Source organism: Camellia sinensis, chromosome 13, assembly GCF_055761805.1.
Source record: "Camellia sinensis isolate YWXY chromosome 13, ASM5576180v1, whole genome shotgun sequence".
NCBI classification, from domain to species: domain Eukaryota; kingdom Viridiplantae; phylum Streptophyta; class Magnoliopsida; order Ericales; family Theaceae; genus Camellia; species Camellia sinensis.
Window position 1 is genome coordinate 123,572,099 of NC_138973.1, and position 19,345 is coordinate 123,591,443.

At 35.6% G+C, this 19,345-nt stretch overlaps 2 protein-coding genes across 2 annotated transcripts; both read right to left on the reverse strand.

The window, feature by feature from the left end:
- Positions 1–7,629: 7,629 nt before the first annotated feature.
- On the reverse strand, positions 7,630–10,275 carry LOC145805692 (uncharacterized). The gene is made up of 5 exons (XM_082900870.1): positions 10,120–10,275; positions 9,503–10,029; positions 8,951–9,078; positions 8,192–8,266; positions 7,630–8,096 (listed from the first exon to the last, which is right to left on the reverse strand). The coding sequence occupies exons 1-5, from the start codon at positions 10,273–10,275 to the stop codon at positions 7,630–7,632; spliced, it is 1,353 nt and encodes a 450-aa protein (XP_082756996.1).
- Positions 10,276–13,133: 2,858 nt separating this feature from the next.
- On the reverse strand, positions 13,134–16,161 carry LOC114273580 (Pentatricopeptide repeat (PPR) superfamily protein). The gene has a single exon (XM_028215388.2). The coding sequence runs from the start codon at positions 15,681–15,683 to the stop codon at positions 13,368–13,370; it is 2,316 nt and encodes a 771-aa protein (XP_028071189.2). The 5' UTR covers positions 15,684–16,161; the 3' UTR covers positions 13,134–13,367.
- Positions 16,162–19,345: the final 3,184 nt, after the last annotated feature.

Sequence of the window (19,345 nt, forward strand, 5' to 3'; positions counted from 1 at the left end):
AGCGGCCCAGGGTGGGCCCAACCCGGCCCATTGACAATGTGAATATTCACATTGACATGTTAACATTCACATTGATAAGAGTGTAAAATTAGCCCGCAGCCCGTGGGCGGCCTGAAGCCCGATCGCAGCCCGAGGCAGGCTTGGCTCGACCCGTGACAATATGAATATTCACATTGACATGTTAACATTAACATTGATAGGAGTGTAAAATTTGCCCGCTGCCCGATGCTTGCCCGCGGCCCGGGGTAGGCCTGGCCAGGCCCGTTGACAATGTGAATATTCACATTGACATGTTAAAATGCACATTGATAGGAATGTAGAATTGGCCCGCGGCCCGTGGGCTGCCCGAAGCCCGCCCACGGCCCGAGGCAGGCTTGTTTCGGTCCGGGCCCGAGCATGTCCGAGACCCTAAGTTAAGGCCTAGGTTATCACTTTGAAGCCCGGCCTATCGGCCCGCTTAAGGCCCATTCAAGGCTCGGTCCGAGGCCCAGCCTGCCCCGAGGCGCAATGTATTTTTTTGTGGAAAATAATAAAATTTTGGTAGAAAAAATTAAAAAGAATTAAAAAAAAAAATGGCCAGGCCCGTCCAAGCCCGACCTAAGCTCGAGGCTAGGCCTAGGCCCACCAGCCCAACCCGAGGCTCAATCCATCGGCCCGTTCAAAGCTCGAATACTCTTGTGCCAGGGCTAGGGCCTGGGCCTAATTTTTTGGCCTGTCGGCCGGCCCGACCGGGCCCGGGAAAGGCTCGTTTGGGCCCAGGCTCGAGCCTAGTCCGAGACCCTAGGCTAGGGCCGGGGCCATCACTTTGAAGCCCGACCCGGCCCATCGGCCCGGTTAAGGCCCATTCAAGGCTCGGTCCGAGGCTCGGCCCGCGCAAAGGCCTAGTGTCTTTTTTGTGAAAAATAATAAAATTTTGGTAGAAAAAATTAAAAAGAATTAAAAAAAAAATGGCCAGGCCCGCCCCGGGCCGCCCACGGGCCGTGGGCGGGTTTCGGACAGCCACGAGGCACGGGCTAATTTTATACTCCTATCAATGTGAATGTTAACATATCAATGTGAATATTCACATTGTCAACGGGCCGGGCCGGGCCAGGCAGCCCTGGGCCGCTAGCCAATTTTATACTCTTATCAATGTGAATGTTAACGTGTCAATGTAAATATTCACATTGTCAATAGGCCGGGCCGGGCCCGCCCCGGCATCCCAAGGGCCGTGGGCGGGTTTCGGACAGCCACGGGGCGCGGGCTAATTTTACACTCCTATCAATGTGAATGTTAACATGTTAATGTGAATATTCACATTGTTAACGAGCCGGGCTTTTGGCTGCTCATGGGCCGCGGGCCAATTTTATACTCTTATCAATGTGAATGTTAATATGTCAATGTGAATATTCACATTGTCAACGGGCCGGACCGGGCCCGTCCCGGTCCGCCCATGGGCCGCGGGCGGGTTTCGCACCGCCACGGGACGCGGGCCAATTTTACACTCCTATTAATGTGAATGTTAACATATCAATGTGAATATTCACATCGTCAATGGGTCGGGCCCGCCCCGGCCCGACTTGAATTTTTCTGGGCTCCCACGAGGATCGACATGGGCCGGGCCCTACACATTGACGATATGAACATTCACATTGACAGTGTGAACATTCACATTAAGGGTATTTTGGTAATTATGTCACCCATAGGACTTATTAAAACATAAGAAAATAATGTGAAATAAATTGAACATAAGTAGATGAAAAGGGTATTTTGGTCTTCTTATCTCAAATAGGACCTAATGGAATAGTCAAAAAGAATATGGGTTGAATGGAATAAAACTCTTAGAAAGTGGATTTATCAAAAAAGCTCCCTATATAGTAACTGGAGTTAGAGCGGTTGGGTTGGGCTATGAGTCTACGACCCAGGTTTTGGGGTTGGACCCCTCACGTTTACTGGTTGAGCCCAATAGAATCTGGGTATGTTGGGCCGAACATGTATGGCTCATAGTCTTAGGTATTTTCAAGCCCAAATTAAAAAATAATAACAATAATTACTAAATGCATTTATAATGTATAATTTGTTTTAAGTTTTGTTAACTAATATATTTAGGGTACTCAATACTATAAGATATTTAGAGTTATAATTTACTCTTAATACACTCTATGTTTTTTCACAGATTATATCTCAAAATAAAATTATAATTTATGGTACATTCAAAAAAATTAATTGAGAACTCCATATCGTCCACAAGTTGTTTTTTAAGTCTTCTATGCAATCAATTATTGATTTTATTTTTTCATGATATCCACAGTTGTACATCTTGTACATACCTTATGTTTTAAAGTCGATGATCATACACAAAGAAATATATATGAGACAAGAAACTGAATTAAACAAATTTACTAAAATTGACATTTCCACGACCCATTATTTTTGGCACAAAAGCACCAGTCTAACGATTACACGAGTCCTATTTACCACCCCGTATTTATATTTGAACTTCATTGAGATAATGAGCTTTTCGAAAGGAACATTGGATATGAATTTCAAAATAATAGAACTTGTGATTTTGAAGCATGACATTGCATTGCATGTCATATATATAAGGCTGTTTAAACTTATATACTTTGTTGAGATCTTTCTACTGGGTTTTATGCTCACTCCTAATGGATTTGTGCAGGAAAGAATGTGGTGATTCCGCTTAATTAGAGACGTGGGAAATCTTTTGAGAGCACGAGGCTCTTTCTCTTTTCTTTTCTTGTATTTATTTATTTATATTTTTTTTTTGCAAGCCACGAGCTTTATATATATAGATTTGATAACCATCTTTTGTATAACCGGGCCTAAGCCTCGGAATTTGTAGCCCTTGGGACATTCTTTTGTGTTAGTTCTTTGTACTAATTATCTCACATGTTATGGATTCACACTTTAAGAAGATTGAATATGTATTGCACGTGGATTCCTTTTATAAATCTCTTACATGATATAAAATACAAAAATAGAGATTTAACCTATTGAATTGAGATCATTTTGATTGAATGGGATTAACCAGAATTTTTATTATCGTGTCATTTATTTGGGGGCGTTACATAATTTCTTCATTGCAAAATCACACCTATCTTTGAATTTGTGAACACAAACTCGACTCTTGGTTGCAACCCTTGTGGGACTTCAAAGTTCCTTGAACGATGTTGTTCTTGGATTGCAAAGATAGACTTATAACTGTGATCTAATTCTGTGACTTGAATTCAAAAATGATTTCGCAATAAGAACATTGGACCTAAATTGTTGCGATCGATTCAATTTCCTTGTTGAAATTTTGTAGTTTGCAACCTGTTCTTGATGCATTCTTGATATGTTCCTGATCTGTTGGTGGTAAGCTAGTTCGACTCTGTTATTCTTTTCATTTGGGCAGTTTTGGTTTCATCACTGTAACGCCCCAAAATCTACACTAAAGGTTGAAGTTTAGGAAATGTCACCAATGAGTCGGTCAATAGCCAAGTAAAATCTTAAGAAAGACCAGAGGAGTCAATTTAACCTGTGAATGAATTGTTGTAAGAGAGTTGAATGCAGTCATATTGTTGCAATAATCAACATAACATGCCAATCCATATTATAAATCCATAAATCAAATAAGATCAACAAACTTCCATATACACTTATGATTTCACTACACAGTACAGATTTCTAAATGTAGGTAGCGTTTGGTAGAGTTTTGTAAATGTGATTTGAGAGTATGAGTTGTATTTTGAGTTTGTGAGTTGTGGAATTATGATTTGAGTGTAGAAAATTTGTTTGATTATGGTTTTTAAATAGAGTGTTGAATTGTGTTTTGAAGATGTATTTTGAATTATGTTTTGAAAGTTTGATGTGACATGTGAACTAAGAAAATTTGTTTGGTGATGAGTTTTGAAAATAGTTTTCAAAACTTAACTCAATCAATAATTTATAATAAAACGCACAATTCATATATCGATATCCGTATTTTTTATCAACAGTAATAACCAAACTATTTTTTAAATACTGAAATTAAAAATTGATTTTTTTTTCAATTAATTGTTTTTCAGTAATTTTTTTGAATAATTTTTTTTTCAAATAATTTTTTCATTTTAACTTATTTTTATGTCAATTATTTTGGGTCAATTAACTTTTCTATCAATTCATTTTTTAGGCCTGTACAAACATCTTGTATAATACATATTTTTTTTTTCTAAAATTTTGTTAATGTCAACAACTTTTAAGAATACATATTAATAAAAATTAACATAAATAGGTCTGTTTAATATTTTAAAATACAAATCATAACATAAACCTTACAAAACATTATCAATTTTTTTTTTCATTTATTACATTTTATTAATTTAGTAAAAGAAACGTAACAGTCATTCACATGTATTATTGTACTTCGCAGAAGGTTCCCACCCGTGAAGCTCATATAATTGGGGGTGATATTGGTGTGCAAAATGACTATTTTGCCCCTGTTGATTTAAATTAGAAGTTGTTACCTAAGAACAAAATAAAAATGGTAATATAGTAATTTCACTTATCCAATACCTACCGCCTATTCTATTGTAGCTGTCTGTTTAACATTGTGGTGGGCCAAAAAAAAAGGAAGACGATGCAGATGATGCCAGAAACCTGCAAAAAAAACATCTTATACGGATGTAATTAAATTAAAGAATTAAATTGGATAAAAAAAAAAAATAGATAAGAAATGAAAAGTAAATAAGAAAATCTGGACTACAACCTTTTGAACCTTTTGAACCTCAGCCTTTTGAACCTTTTGAACCTCAGCCTTCTATAAAATCTGAATCTGCATTCCTTTAACCACACCAACTTCACCATCTCATTACAACACCTTCTCAAGTTCCATCAGAGAACAACATTAATTAAATACAGTATATCCGTGTGAAGGAAGAATTCAATTACAGGTTAGTTTTCATGCCAGTTTATCTTAGCTTCACATTTCATATTAGCTTCAGAATGTAGGGAAGACGAAGAGGAGCACCAAGACAACCGGCCAGTCATCCCGGCCCAGGAACCATACCCCCTTCGCATTCAGTTTCCGTATCTGTTATCGATCTGTTAATTTTTTTTATATCTATTCCATTTTGATCTGTTAATTTTTTTCATATCTGTTCCAATTTTTTCACACCAACATCATAATGTTTGATATATTTTTCATACATTTTTCTTACCTTATATGTTTTAGTATACATTTTTCATACATTTTTCTTTCACTTTTGCAGTCATCATGCCAAGAACAAAACGAACCAGACTCGAACGTGGTGAATCCTCAAACCCTGTACCACCACCACAGCAACAACATCATGACTATCCAACTAATGATTTTTTCACATATCATCATGAACAAGCCTATTCACATTTCATTAATCGACCAATTGTTACGGGAAGAAACGTAAAACTACCTTCTCAATATGATCCACTCTTACTTGGCAAATTAGATACAATGGGATGGTTACCATTAACTAATTTACCAAATAAGGTATATTCCCGTCTTGTACAATTATTTTATGTTCACTTGACACCTGGTGACCAACAAAATGAACCATTTAGTCTTACCTCTTATGTTAAAGGGAAAAGAATCGCACTCTCTCTCCGTGCTTTCGCACATATTATTGGAGTTGAAACAGGAGATTTACAATGCTATTTTCAAAATGAGTCTGCCTTAGAAAAAATTGTTGATGATGTCACTCAGATTTATACCACAATTTGTGACAACCGATTCAGCAGCACTAATTTACAAGCCAGACATTTAAAACCCCGCCTTCGTATTCTTCATCGATGGATAGTTGAAAATGTCACTCCCAAAAAAGGACATTATGATACTGTTTCATGTTTTAATGCTTATTTGTTATATTGTTTGAAATTGGACAAAAATTAGATTTATGCTTCATATTACTGAAAGAAATGATGGTTGCAAAATTGGATACTCTGAGTGGCCGGTCACTACCTTTTGGAGCTTTGTTAACCATAATTTTCAAAGCACATGATGTCAACCTTGAAGGTGAAGGATATGTCAGAATCACTTCACCAATTTCTAAGTACACACTGACCCGAGCTGGTGGTGCTGACACCTTGATAGGCTCTATTAATATTGAAAATGAACCAATACCTGATGAGGAAGAACCCAATGACAATGCCATGCCACCAAATGAACAACCCCATTACTGGACTGATTATTTAGCCTTGAAACAAGAACGGTACAATCAGCGTCTACAATGGGAACAACAAATGGCTAATCAGCTCAATACATTGGGTACTCGGTTCGATGAATTTTTCGCCGCTCAGAACTCACTAATTTAACAATTTGGTGAGTTTCGTGTAGACTTAGGGAGACATGATGAAGTGACAAGGAACCGCATTGATCAGATTGGCCATCGAGTCACTTCGTTGTACCATCACTATTTCCCTCCACCTCCAACACCACCTGACAATGATGCTTAACTTGTTCCAAAATCAGTTTAAATGGTTCACAGATGTAGTGATTACATTTTTTTTTTTTTTTTTTTTTTTTTTGTTTTGGTTATTTGTTTCCTCATTTTCTTGTGATTGTTTGATTTTGTTATTTTGTAATAAACTTTTGTATTCATGTAATGAATAACAAATAGTGTTTTTTTTTCCTGCATTGTAAAATTAACCAGTCACAATGTTATAACAATCTGTGAGTTAGATTATGCATTGAAAAATTATTTGTACAAAAATTAATAAAAAGAACTTAATAAATGTCTAACAAATCCTTCATTTCAATAAAATGAATGAAAATTAAACAATTAAAAAATAATTTGTCTGTATCAATTAATACAAAAAATTAAATTAATGTTCTGAAATGAAATAAAACAAGTTACAAATTAATAATAAAAATTCTTTTTTTTAATGAAAAGGAAAAAAAAAAAAGTTAATATATACTTGTGTATAGAAAGTTAAAAAGAACAAAATATTTTAAATTCATAAACCGAATTAATAACAAAACCTTCAAATTATTTACAATTTAACAAAAAGTCAAAAAGACGGATATGAATAAGGTGTAATTATTTTACTAATTTCAGTCATTATGACACATTTATTACATAACTTCGCCCACCAGCCACCCACCAGCCACCACACACCTGCTACTATCACCACCACCCACCACCCACCTGCCACCACCCCCCACCACCACCCACCCACCTGCCACCACCAACCACCACCACCCAGCACTCACCTGCCACCACCACCCACTATATTTAATAACAACATATTTAATTATCTTCGTTACTAAGAAAACCATTACACATTGCATATTAATAACAACATATTTAATTGTCTTTGCTAGACTATACATAAAATTGCATATTACACATTGCATGAACAACATATTTAATTGTCTTCGTTATTAAGAAAACCATTATCTTCATTGCCCATGTGATGATCTTTGTGTTTCCTTTCGTTTCATTGGCATTTAGCCCAATCGTTGTCCTCAGTATTAGTTATCCTACAAAAAGATAAAAGAAGTCAGTAAATCACAGTTATATAAAGTGGGTGAAGTTATGTAGTAAAGGTGTCATAATGATTGAAATTAGTAAAATAATTACACATTTAAAACCATTAGTCAGTACGATATTCACTTGCCTTGTTGACATCACTTTTCTATCCATGGCCAACATGATTTTGCCACATAGCAGTAACAATTACATCCCTAACGTTCGATTGGTACGTTAACCCATGTTGTGACATGTCAACATAGTCAGCTTGGTCTCCAACAAGCCCGTCTGCTTCTGCTTCTGCGACCATTTCATTATCAGCTTCCATAAATAATGGGTCCATAGCTGCATGAAAACGGATCCAATTGTGCACTACACAACATGCAATCACGAGAGGCCCTTGTCTTGTAGACTTGTAATTTGGCATGGACCGCAATATTGGGAAGCGCTTCTTCAGAACACCAAATGTTCTTTCTATGACATTGCATAACGACGAATGTCGATGATTAAACAATTCCTTAGGTCCTGAATAATGACGGCCACGAAACTCTTGCAAGTGATACCGTTGAGACCGAAATAAGGCAAGAAATCCAGTCGTGTTCGTGAAACTAGCATAAACTAAATAGTACTTGCCTACATGCAAATAATAAATACACAGTTCTGTCAATTGATATGTACAAAAAAAGACAAGGAAAAAAATGTACCGTATGTTATTTAGGGACAGTCACCATTGGGTGGGTGTGGGAACTGTAGATCAGCTCGTGTAATAGAGTCAACCAAAATAGCGTTGTCGTGAGCGCTACCTTCCCATCCAGAATTAATAAATGTGAACAACATATCGAAGTCGCAAGCTGCGAGTACGTTTTGCGATACCGTTGATTTCCGACCGCGGAAAGTATTTTTCTTGAAGCAGGGACCCATGCATCCGCCAATGTGCCATCGATAGTACCGACACAATCCTAATTGACAGATATTTGTTTGACATTAAAAGCGAAACAAACTTGGATATTACTTTTATAATAAAAAAAAATATTTATTAACCCTTATTGATATGTACAACTTACAGGACAATCATATTGTTCGTACCTTGAACCAGGAAAAAAACCTCCTGTCATTTAAAATTTTTGCCAGTATGTCGTCTTGGTTACTTGGTTTGATAACCGTTGATGCAAGCTTGCACAATGCCCGCATAACAATTTTTATGTGCCGACAAATTGTTTCCGTGAAGTGTAGAAATCTATCTGCCAGTAGTCGATGGCGATCATTTTGTGCAAAAGTGTATAAAAAAATTCCAAGCAATTCCTCCACACTGATATGTATATGTTCAGTATCGATAAAGCCATTTTGGAGTAAAGTGTCTTTCAATAAAATGAATGCGTGTGCATCCATTCACAAAATGTTCATCATTGTTTCTGGATGGCCATTTAATAGGCCGAAGATGTAATCATCACCTTTGAATGGACACGTTCGTTGCGATCGGCGACTACTTGACGCGTTAATATGGTCATGCATGAAAGCAATCATCAAAAAATCCATGAAATTATCAATAACCTCATCCTCCTCTGATGAGATCTCCATTGTATTGTTTTCTCTGTCGGATGACAAATGGTTTTGTCTACATCATAGTAAAAACATAATTATAAAATATGTTATTCATGCTATAACACTTAGCATGATTGGTGAAACATATTTAAAAAGTGAGTATATGAATTGTCGGCCGTAGTCATTTACCAGCGTACAGTAAAATTCATACGAGAACAAAATTTATTTAATACGTGGTCATATTGTAATAACACAACATATTTTTAATAAAACAGAAATTACTTAAAAGTTCAACAAAAAAAAAACATACGAAGATAGAAAAGGAAAGAGGATATCATGGAATGAAAAAAAAGAATAAAAACCAAATCAGGAATAATGAAATCATCAAACAGTTTAGACAAGGAGATTTGCTAACACAAGCAAAACATAACTTCTCACTTCACTGCAAAGCGAGGATCATGGCTACGTGCAAATGGGTAGGAGTGCGCATAAAAAACCTTCGCCATTCCTTATCCTTGAACAGTGTCAGTGCCCTAACGTATTGTAACGGTGGTATGTCTCCAAGCTCTAGCAATGCATCTTGACATGCATCAAGGGAATAATCATCACCACCTGCACTTACAACCTCTGTCTTATTTTCTCGTGCACGTGAATGTCCTGTTTTTGCTTGTACATAGGATCTAAAAGTTGCGCACACATCATCAAACCCACTTGACCGTGACTTTTTGGAACGACCATTGTCAGTCTGGCTGGTTGTAGGGCCCCTCTTGTGACCTTTTCCCTTTGCAGGATCCATATACTCATCTCCGAATAAGTCAACAGGAATGGCCTCAGCAACATTACTCCCACCAACATCAGGGTTCCAAAATTTATTTAACATTTCATCTTCTTCTTCTGAGTCAAGGGCTCCTTGTGTGGATACACGAGACAATGCCCCTGTGGCACAACAATTTTCAACAATTTCTGCCATTTCTTGGAAATATTCAAATCTTTTTGTCCTAAACTTCTTCACATTTCTGTTAACCTACAACAATTACAAATATAGAATTAAGCATTGTATGTATCATGAAATGTTTAAAATAAAATTTCAAAGTAGTACAGATTAATGAAAAACCTTATCCCAAAATTCATCGGGTGCAACAACAGTGCCTACAATGGGATCCCATCCCAGACCAGTCTGCGCCTGGAGTCGCTTAAATGTCTGGTAATCAGCTTTCAATCGCTGATATTTTTGTCGCACCTGCTTTCCTGTATACCGAAATCCATACATGTCGTGCAACTGATTTGCATAATGATTCCAATGCCTAATTGTCCATGAAGTAGTATGGCTCGTTGTTTGATTTTTTCTAACCTCATCTCTCAACATGTTTATTAATTTCGTTTCAATTCTGGGCGTCCACATTTTTGTATCTTGATTGTCATCGGAATTATTTCCGTCCATCTATAAACATACAAATTTTATTTGAACTAGTCTGGGGTGGATATACAAGAATAACAGAGCAAAATGGTTTGAAGGAGAACACATATAAAAAATAAAAAGCAGATGATTTTATTTCAAGGAAAACAATACGTACCAGATTATTTGAATTTAAATAGTAGAAATATAATCACAAATAAATAAAAAAATCAGGTAACATTCTCTTTAAATAGTAAAAAAAAAAAAAACCAGTAGAAGAAGAAGTAAGGAAGAAATAAGCAGAAGAAGCACGGGCCGAAGGGAATGACAGATTGGTCGACCGGCCGGTCGACTAGCCGGATGACCCAGGAGACGACCGGCCGGATGTCCCAGGTAAACCAGCTCAACTTCTCTTCCTCGCAAAGGGTTCAAACAGTTTAGAATTTATCACAACAGATCTGAAAAAAAAAAAATACTCATCTACAAATTCTCAGAAATCATTTGAGAACTGATTTCCACTTCTCTGAAATCATTTGCACATAACAGATATGGATTTATTTACTAGATTAGTGGCTATTCTTCTTGGCAAAAGGTTGAAACAGTTCAGACAAATCAGAACAGATCTGAAACTAAAAAAATACTCGGCTACACTTATCAAAAATCATTTCAGAACTGATTTCGACTCGTCTGAAATCATTTGCACATATCAGATGAATGACTTATTTACCAGATTAGTGGGAGTTGAATAGTTATCGCCGGTGATGGAATGTGTATACTGACTGAATGTGACACTCTTTGCTCGTCTGATTCGACAATAGATTTGATAAATTTGATCTGAAAAAATTTTTTTTGAATAAAATTAGGGATGAATTTTTCAAATCATTTCCCTATAACAAAATATGTAAATAAATTTGTGAGCATCATTACCTCGCACTTGTCGTTATTTGGTTGCCCGTAATAAGAATCTTCCACAACGCACAAATTGTAAGTCAGTCGATTTGTGGAAGATGGTAGGGAGCGGGTTCACAGGAGTCATTATTTATAAAATGAGTCTGAGTGAAGCCTACTTGTGACAAATCTTGAGTACTGATGTTTGATACAGAGAAAGAAAGATGAGGTTCACGTGAAAGTGAAATTTTCAGAGACGATGGAGATGGACATGGAAGCTTTTCAGATCAAAAGAAGAAGGCAGAAACGTTGAAAGTGGAGAACTGAAGTATAAGCTACCAAACGGGTTTTCAAACTGTAGTTTGAATTATATCGCGGAATTATATTTTGAACGTGCTATCCAAACGTGAAGCGGGAGTTCACGTGTTGAAACTTAATTTGAAAACACAAACAAACACAGCCGTAGTGTTTTGAACATATATTTTTTTCCCCTAGTGAAATTTAATTTGGAATAATTGTTGTTCAAAATTGTGAAATTAAATAAATAGATTTATGAAGAAAACAAATTATATACCAAGAACATATGCTGATAATTACAACTAAATTTCAACAGAAATACATAAAAAACAATAAAGGGTAAAGAGACAAAACCGAAACCTGCACGGAAGCAGTTTCCTTAAAACAGATTTCGCTGCCTCACGGGTCGAGTGCTTGAGGAAACCCGGCGTCTGTCTCCTAGGATACGACGGTCAAAACCAGCTACGGCAGAAGCACTATCTGTCTAGCTTAGCGAACAAAACAATGGCAGCACTCTCTCACAATAGGAACTATCAAGCAAACTGACTTGTAAAATGGAAGCAAAAATTTCTATATAGAAACTTGACAGGAAGGTCTCAATTTATACATGTATAGGGGAGAGAGGAAAAGCATCCAGCCTTTAAGGCTAGTCATTAAAACACCAAGCATCCATAGCCCCTTTCTACAAAATGAAAAGTATGGATGCCCAAAGGATTCACCCCCTTTAGCCAAGAAAAAAGATAAATACTCTTTAAAATTCTATTCATGAATCTAACATCATGAAACAATTTCTTGGCAATTTCTTATTCAAAACCCAATGGTTTTTGGCTCACTTGGACCCAACACAAAAAATGGTTAGGACCCACTTTAATATTTAATTAAAGTCCCCAAAAATCATTTTTTCCAACAATAATTGGCTACCATCTGCCATTCTCATCAAAATGAAAACCAAGGAAATTAAGGAACTAACTATCAAGGTTTGAGAGGGAATTCAGAGTTTATGCCATATGATATTTCACATACTAAAGTTTAAACAAAGAATGGTGTTTGAAATTTGTTTTCAATTCTCCATATTAAGATTTGTCAGTTGCAATATATGCATATGTATGTATATATGATCTGCGATGTTTGTTGTGTATGTATACGTGCAAATAGGCAAAGCAGTAAACCTTAAAGCATACCCTCTGGCCGATGGGCAGCTAACAAAAACCATATTGGACCTTTTTCAACAAGCTGCCAACTACAAACAGCTCAAAAAGGGCACTAATGAAGGTTAACAATGACTGACATGTCATACACATATGTAAATATCACACGCAAACACATATACATATATGCAACCTCTTACATCCCACTGCTGTTTTTGTATACTGTTTTGTGGGGTTTTAACCATTTTATGTATTTTTCTTCTTCTTTAAATTCAAAATTAAATAAATAGTGTAGCAAACTTTATTCTCAAATTACTGGGGTTAGCAATCACATTTTTTTCTTGAAAATCACCATTGCTAACTATGTCTTCAACTTAAATGTGCTTTGTGGTAAAATAGAGTGCAAAAAGGCAGTTTACTGCATCAAATAATAAGTAAAAAACTTTGCCGTAAAAACGTGATTGCTAACCACATTTTACGGTAGTTTAGGAATAAAATTGTCTGTAATAGAAGAGTGGAGCAGAAAGCCATGAATCACCCTCTTGGTGGGGATTTCTAATGAAAAAATATGACCTCCTTTTCAACAATGTCACACAAGAAAACAAAAGTACTTTTATCTCTTGACTTCAAATGTTACGAACTCTCTCCTCTCTGTTTCTGCGTCTCTCTCCAAAATTTCATTTCTGATCCCATGTATTCTGCCATCCTGTATATGTCCTCAAACTGTGGATGTGATTTATCATCCGATGAGAACCCGTGCAAATACAAGGAACCACTAGCATCACCCACATCCACCCAACTGAATCCTACTTCCTTTCTCACCCCCTTATCTCTCATCCCTCTCCTTATTTTCGCCACCTTTTCCCAATCCCCCTTCTCGGCATACAAGTTGGAGATCAATACATAAGAACCTGACTCCTGCGGTTCCATCTTCATCAAAGCATTGGCTACCCTCTTACCCATTTCCACATTCCCATGTATCCTACAAGAACCAAGTAAGCTCTGCAGCACAGACAATCCCGGCCCTCCTGGAATGTGACCAACAAACTCTTCTGCCTCATTCAGCCTCCCTGCACGGCCCAACAAGTCTACCATGCAAGAATAATGCTCTGCAGATGGTTCAATCAAATGTTCCTTCACCATTGAGTCAAAAACTTGGCGGCCCATATCAACCATCCCCTTTCGACCACATGCAGTTAGTACAGATAGGAAGGTGATCGTGTCAGGCCTGACACCTCTCCTTGCCATCTCCTCGAACAAACTCATCACTGATTCATAGTCTCCATGCCTTGCATGAGCAGAGATTATTGCTGTCCAAGCAACTTGGCTTCTTTCAGATATCTCACCAAAAACACTAAGAGATTCAGAAATGCTCCCACGCTTTGCATACATGTCGAGGAGGGCGCCTGAAACAATTGGGTCAGTGTTTAATCCGAGCTTTGTTAAATACGAGTGGCATCGTTGGCCATGTTTTAAAGATATGTCCTCGGCTGCTCCAATTGCACTTAAGAGACTGCCAAATGTGAATTGATTAGGAACCGACTCCATTATTGCTGACAAGAATCTCTGTAGAGCTTCTTGGCCCAAGCCATTTTGGGCATACCCTGAAATTAAAGCATTCCATGATACAATCACTCTGTACTTAAGCTCCTCAAAAATATTTTTCGAGTCATTCATGGACTGAAATTTAGCATACATGGTAATAAAGCTATTAGCAACATTCAATTCTGACAAAAAGCTAGATTTTAAACAAAACCCATGAACCATTCGACCTTCTTCCACCAAATTCTTGGTTGTTATGGCATGAATTAATCCAACAAATGTAACATGGTTTGGGTAAACTCCATCCAACCTCATCTCATTAAATAGAGACATAGCATTTTCTCCATTTATAGAGAGCATAGTAGTCCAAGAGATCACATTGCGATCAATCATGCTCTCAAAAACCAATGTTGCATCTTTGACAAGCTCACACTTGGAATACATTGAGATCAAAACATTACAAACCGAAACATTCATCACATATCCCTTTTTAACGGTCAAAGTATGTATCTGTCTCCCGAGCTCCAGCTTTCTTTCTTGTCCACAAGCTGAAACTACACTAGTAAAAGAGACATGATCAAGTTTCATACCTTTTCTCACCATTTCCATAAATGCCCAAATAGCTTCTAGTCCATAATTTCCCTCCTGAGTGTACCCAGAGAGCATCGCATTCCATGAAACCAAATCTTTTTGGACCATTTCATCAAACACTCTTTCAGCTTCCACTATAAGGCCCCATTTAGAATACATTGTTATAAGGGCATTCCCAATGTAAACTTCACAACCTAATCCGCACTTCAGTATAAGAGAGTGCAATTGAATTCCAAAAAGAAACTCTTCATGATCAGCACAATGGGCAAGAACAGTAGTATAAGTCACAGCATCAAAAACAATTCCAACACATTTCATCCGACAAGCAAAACTCAACGCATCCTTAACATTTTCAAAACCAGAAAGCACTGTGTTCCAAGAAACAACGTCGGGGTTCGTCAATTTCTCAAAAACACACAAAGCCTGATCAAATAGACCAGCCTTACAATACATGCTCATCAAAGAATTCGAGACACTAAGATGCGAAACCAACCCAGAAATCGTGGCAAAGCTGTGGATTTGGCACCCGAGTTTTGGGTCTCCTCGGCAAGACTTGAGAGCGATGGCAACAGCAGCTTCATCAATGTTGCTATCGAAACCTTCCTCGAGCTTTTTCTTGAAGATGGCGAGGGCTTTGAAATGACATTTTTTGTGCAAACAGGTGAGCATGGAGTGGTGGAAGGAGACGAACTTTTGGTGAGTAATTTTATCGAACGGTTGGTGTTCATGTTGATATGAGTGAAAGTTTTTGAATGGGTTTGACCGTTGTGTGAGTATTCTGTGGAGGTTTTTGAAAGTCAGTTGGCGGGTAATCATGAGAATCCACACTGACGAGTGATGATTGTAGAGACCAAACGAAACCCTAACAACACTTCGAAATCATGATTTAAATGACTAATTTGACAAATAAATCCTAAAAAATCATGAGGCTTTAATCAAAATCTTGCAAGTGATCCCCTAATTTAAACTCCACGACAATATAAAACCACATTCCAATTGGCTAAAACGATAACAAAACGGGTTCCACAATCAAAACCCATAATTTGATGAGGCAAACCAGAGCAATTCTACGAACTACATATGAAGTGAATCAGAGCTATATATGCATACATATACACAATTGATGCAGAGGATAGAAAATGAGAAATGTTCATACGAACAGCCTCCGAGAGAACTTGTCCGATGCTGTAAAGATTTGATAGAATCGACAGCGTCTCTCTCTCTCTCTCTCGGTCTGAAAACGCAAGAACAGCTCGCGCCGCTGCTACTGTGTGTGAATTGGGTTTCTGACAACCACGTTATCGTTATTTTTTAAAATTCTCCATTTATATTTTCATAATATTATTTTAATGTGCAAATATAATTTTTTTTAAGGGCTCCATTTGTTGACATAAAATATTTTACATACAAAAAAATATTTTTGTTTTTGTTTTTCGGAGTTTGATTTATAGTTGAAATAAAAATATCTTATTGTCTAAAAAAGAAATTTTGATTTAATAAAATATTATTTATAACTTTTTAACGAGTCAAGATACTTATTTAAAAATGTTAAGAGTCAACTTTATAAAAATTAATTTCCGAAATTTTTAAAGGTAAGTCATTTTTGAGAAAATGATGAAAGTTTTATTTGCTTTTTGTTCAACCAAATAATAAAAAATGAATAAATATTTAGGTCAAAACTAACGGAGCCTAATTTTTTTTATATATAAAATATCAAATTAAATTGTTATATATGAATTAATGATAACAGATATAAAGACAAAGGATTGCGCTTATCTCTCGTCTTTAATTGGACTAAAGAGGTGTTATTGGGCTTATTGGGCCCACTATTGTGTCCCTTTTCTATAATTCAAACCGTTAATATTTTTAGAATTCATTGAGTACATCATACATGTTCGAATAACAATAACCACATGTTTAAATCAGTTTTGTATAGAAAAAAAAGAAATAAATAGTTAAAAAATAAACAGTTCATACAAAACTGATTCGAACACGTGATTGTCATTATTCAATCGATTTATTTTTTACAGAAATAATATACTTTATGAATCTTAAAATACAAACAGTTCGAATTATTAAAATAAAATCTAAAAATAAACCCAATAAACCTAAAAATACCTCTTCAATTTATTTAAGAACCGAAAAGAAACTTAGTCCAAAGTCAAAACCTCAGCAGGTGATAATGAATTTTTGACATCACACATTTGCCTTTTCTAGCTTGTCCCAAGATTTTGGTGGGGGAAAAGGTCAGAGATGGTCCGCCATGAGGTAAGGGTTGTTAATGGGATTAGAATTTTTTTGTAATAATTTTGGTGCAATAATCTTATAAAGGTGACTTAAGAGTGTTTTAAAAAATTATTATAAAAAATCCTAATGGTGGAGTAAAAAAAAAGGAGAGGGGAGGGAACGGAAAAGTTATGGTTTTATAATTATTTATCAAAATTATTGTTCGGTAAATATCTAGTCAATTTAATTTTAAATGAATAGTTTCGATGTAATAAAAGAACAGATATGGATTTAACACTTCCAAAAAAGTTGAGTTTTAGGGGTTGTTTGGGATGATCTAAATAAATGTATTTTTTGACTTTTTATGAAATATGAGTTGGATTTGGATTGGGTTTGAAATGATGTGTTAGAGAGTAATGTTTTCAAACCCGGACCGGACCGGCCGGTCAGACCTGTTGGTCCGGGAACCGGGCCTTGTTCTGGTCCAATCAACCTCCTAAACTCGGAGTGGGGCCAAAATCGGAAAAAACAGGTGACCCAGTTGTCGAACCGGTAGAACCGGTGAACCGGATCGGGTCGAGAGGGTTAGATCGGTCTCTTTTTTTTTTATTATTTATTCTTTCTTTCTTATATATTTATATATATAAATATATTTCAAAATTTTGACTAAAAATTCTTATTTCAAGAGTCTCCTCTCATAAGGAAGAGTCTCATTAAAAGCTTAAGAAGATTATGAAAGTCTATTCCTATTTATAAGAAAAGATTTTTCAAAGAGAATGCACAAAATTCTATGTGAGATTTAATCAAATTATTTGAAACATATTGATTGGAGGGAGAGTTAAAAATTTCATTTCCCTCCAAAATTAAATCTAGCATTCAATCAATTTATTTGGAGGGAATGTTTAAAAAATTTAATTTCTTTAAAATAAGTGACTTTTTTTTTTATTATCAATTATGACTTTATTAAATATTATTAATAAATACTATGCAACAATTTTTATTTTTATTTGATTATTTATATATATTTTTATTTATTTATAATTTATAGTTATATTTTTTAATTATATAATATTAATTATGACGTCACAGTTCGACCGCTTTGACCCGACAGTTGAACCAGTGACTCGTCCAGCCGGTCCCTTTTCCGATTCGCTCACCGGTCCGGTTTTGAAAACATTGCTAAAGAGGTGATGTGACTTAAATAAGATAATGAGACTTAGGGCCTTGTTTGGGAAGCGACCTGTTTAACCAAAAAGCCAAAAAATCACTAAAAAAACCAAAAAGTCAACAATCCATACAAAAAAGTCAAAGATTTTCTTTTCTCCCTACTTTTTGCACATCTTTTCATAAAAAGTCAAAAAGTCATTCCAAACATACTAGCTTTTTTAAGCTCATATTTTAACCAAATAGCTAAAAAATTACTAAATTAACCTATTTCCAAACGAGATTCTTTTTAACTTTTTGACTTTTTTCAAATATGTCAGACCAAGCCTTAGTTTGGTGATACAAATTTTCACAAAACAAAACCCAACCACACGGATAATGGAATTAGGAATTCTGATATATATTTATATATAATATTATTTATTTATTCAATAAATAATATATTGAAACTTAAAAGGAATATTTTTTACTTTTCATAAAACCATAAAGCTCATTCCTCATTATTCAGTTAAAAAAATTATTACTTTTTTGAAAAATAATTTGTTCAGTAAAAATTTAGATTTTTTGTTATAAAATTAAGATTTGTTCAATCCGCCAATCCAATAAGTATCCATTCACCAATCTATTCAACCCGCTTAGTCAATTTCGAAACCATGAGTGTCAACTACTGATGAGATTTTCTCTATCTAAACTCATCGATTCTCACCCACAAGCACCCCTAGTCAAAATCACGCCTTGTTATAATTATGAACTATTCTCATATATTTTGTAATTTTTTTTTTCATGAATGTCATTTTTCTATAATTTTCCTTTTTATAAAATAGTTTTAATTTTTAAAAAGTATTAAAAAAATATTTGAATCAAAAATCAAATTGATATAAAAGTGATCGTATTTGTGCTCTTTACATTATTTTTATTTCTAGAAAAAAAAATAAAATTTTTTTTTGAAAACAGACATACAAGAGCACACCCAAATTTTGGAACTTTCCCCATGATGTTGTTGTAATTACTTGATCATTTATATACCTAGAACAACTAGAGGCGGCTCAACCAACGAACCACTTAGTCAATCATCTAAGACCCACAAA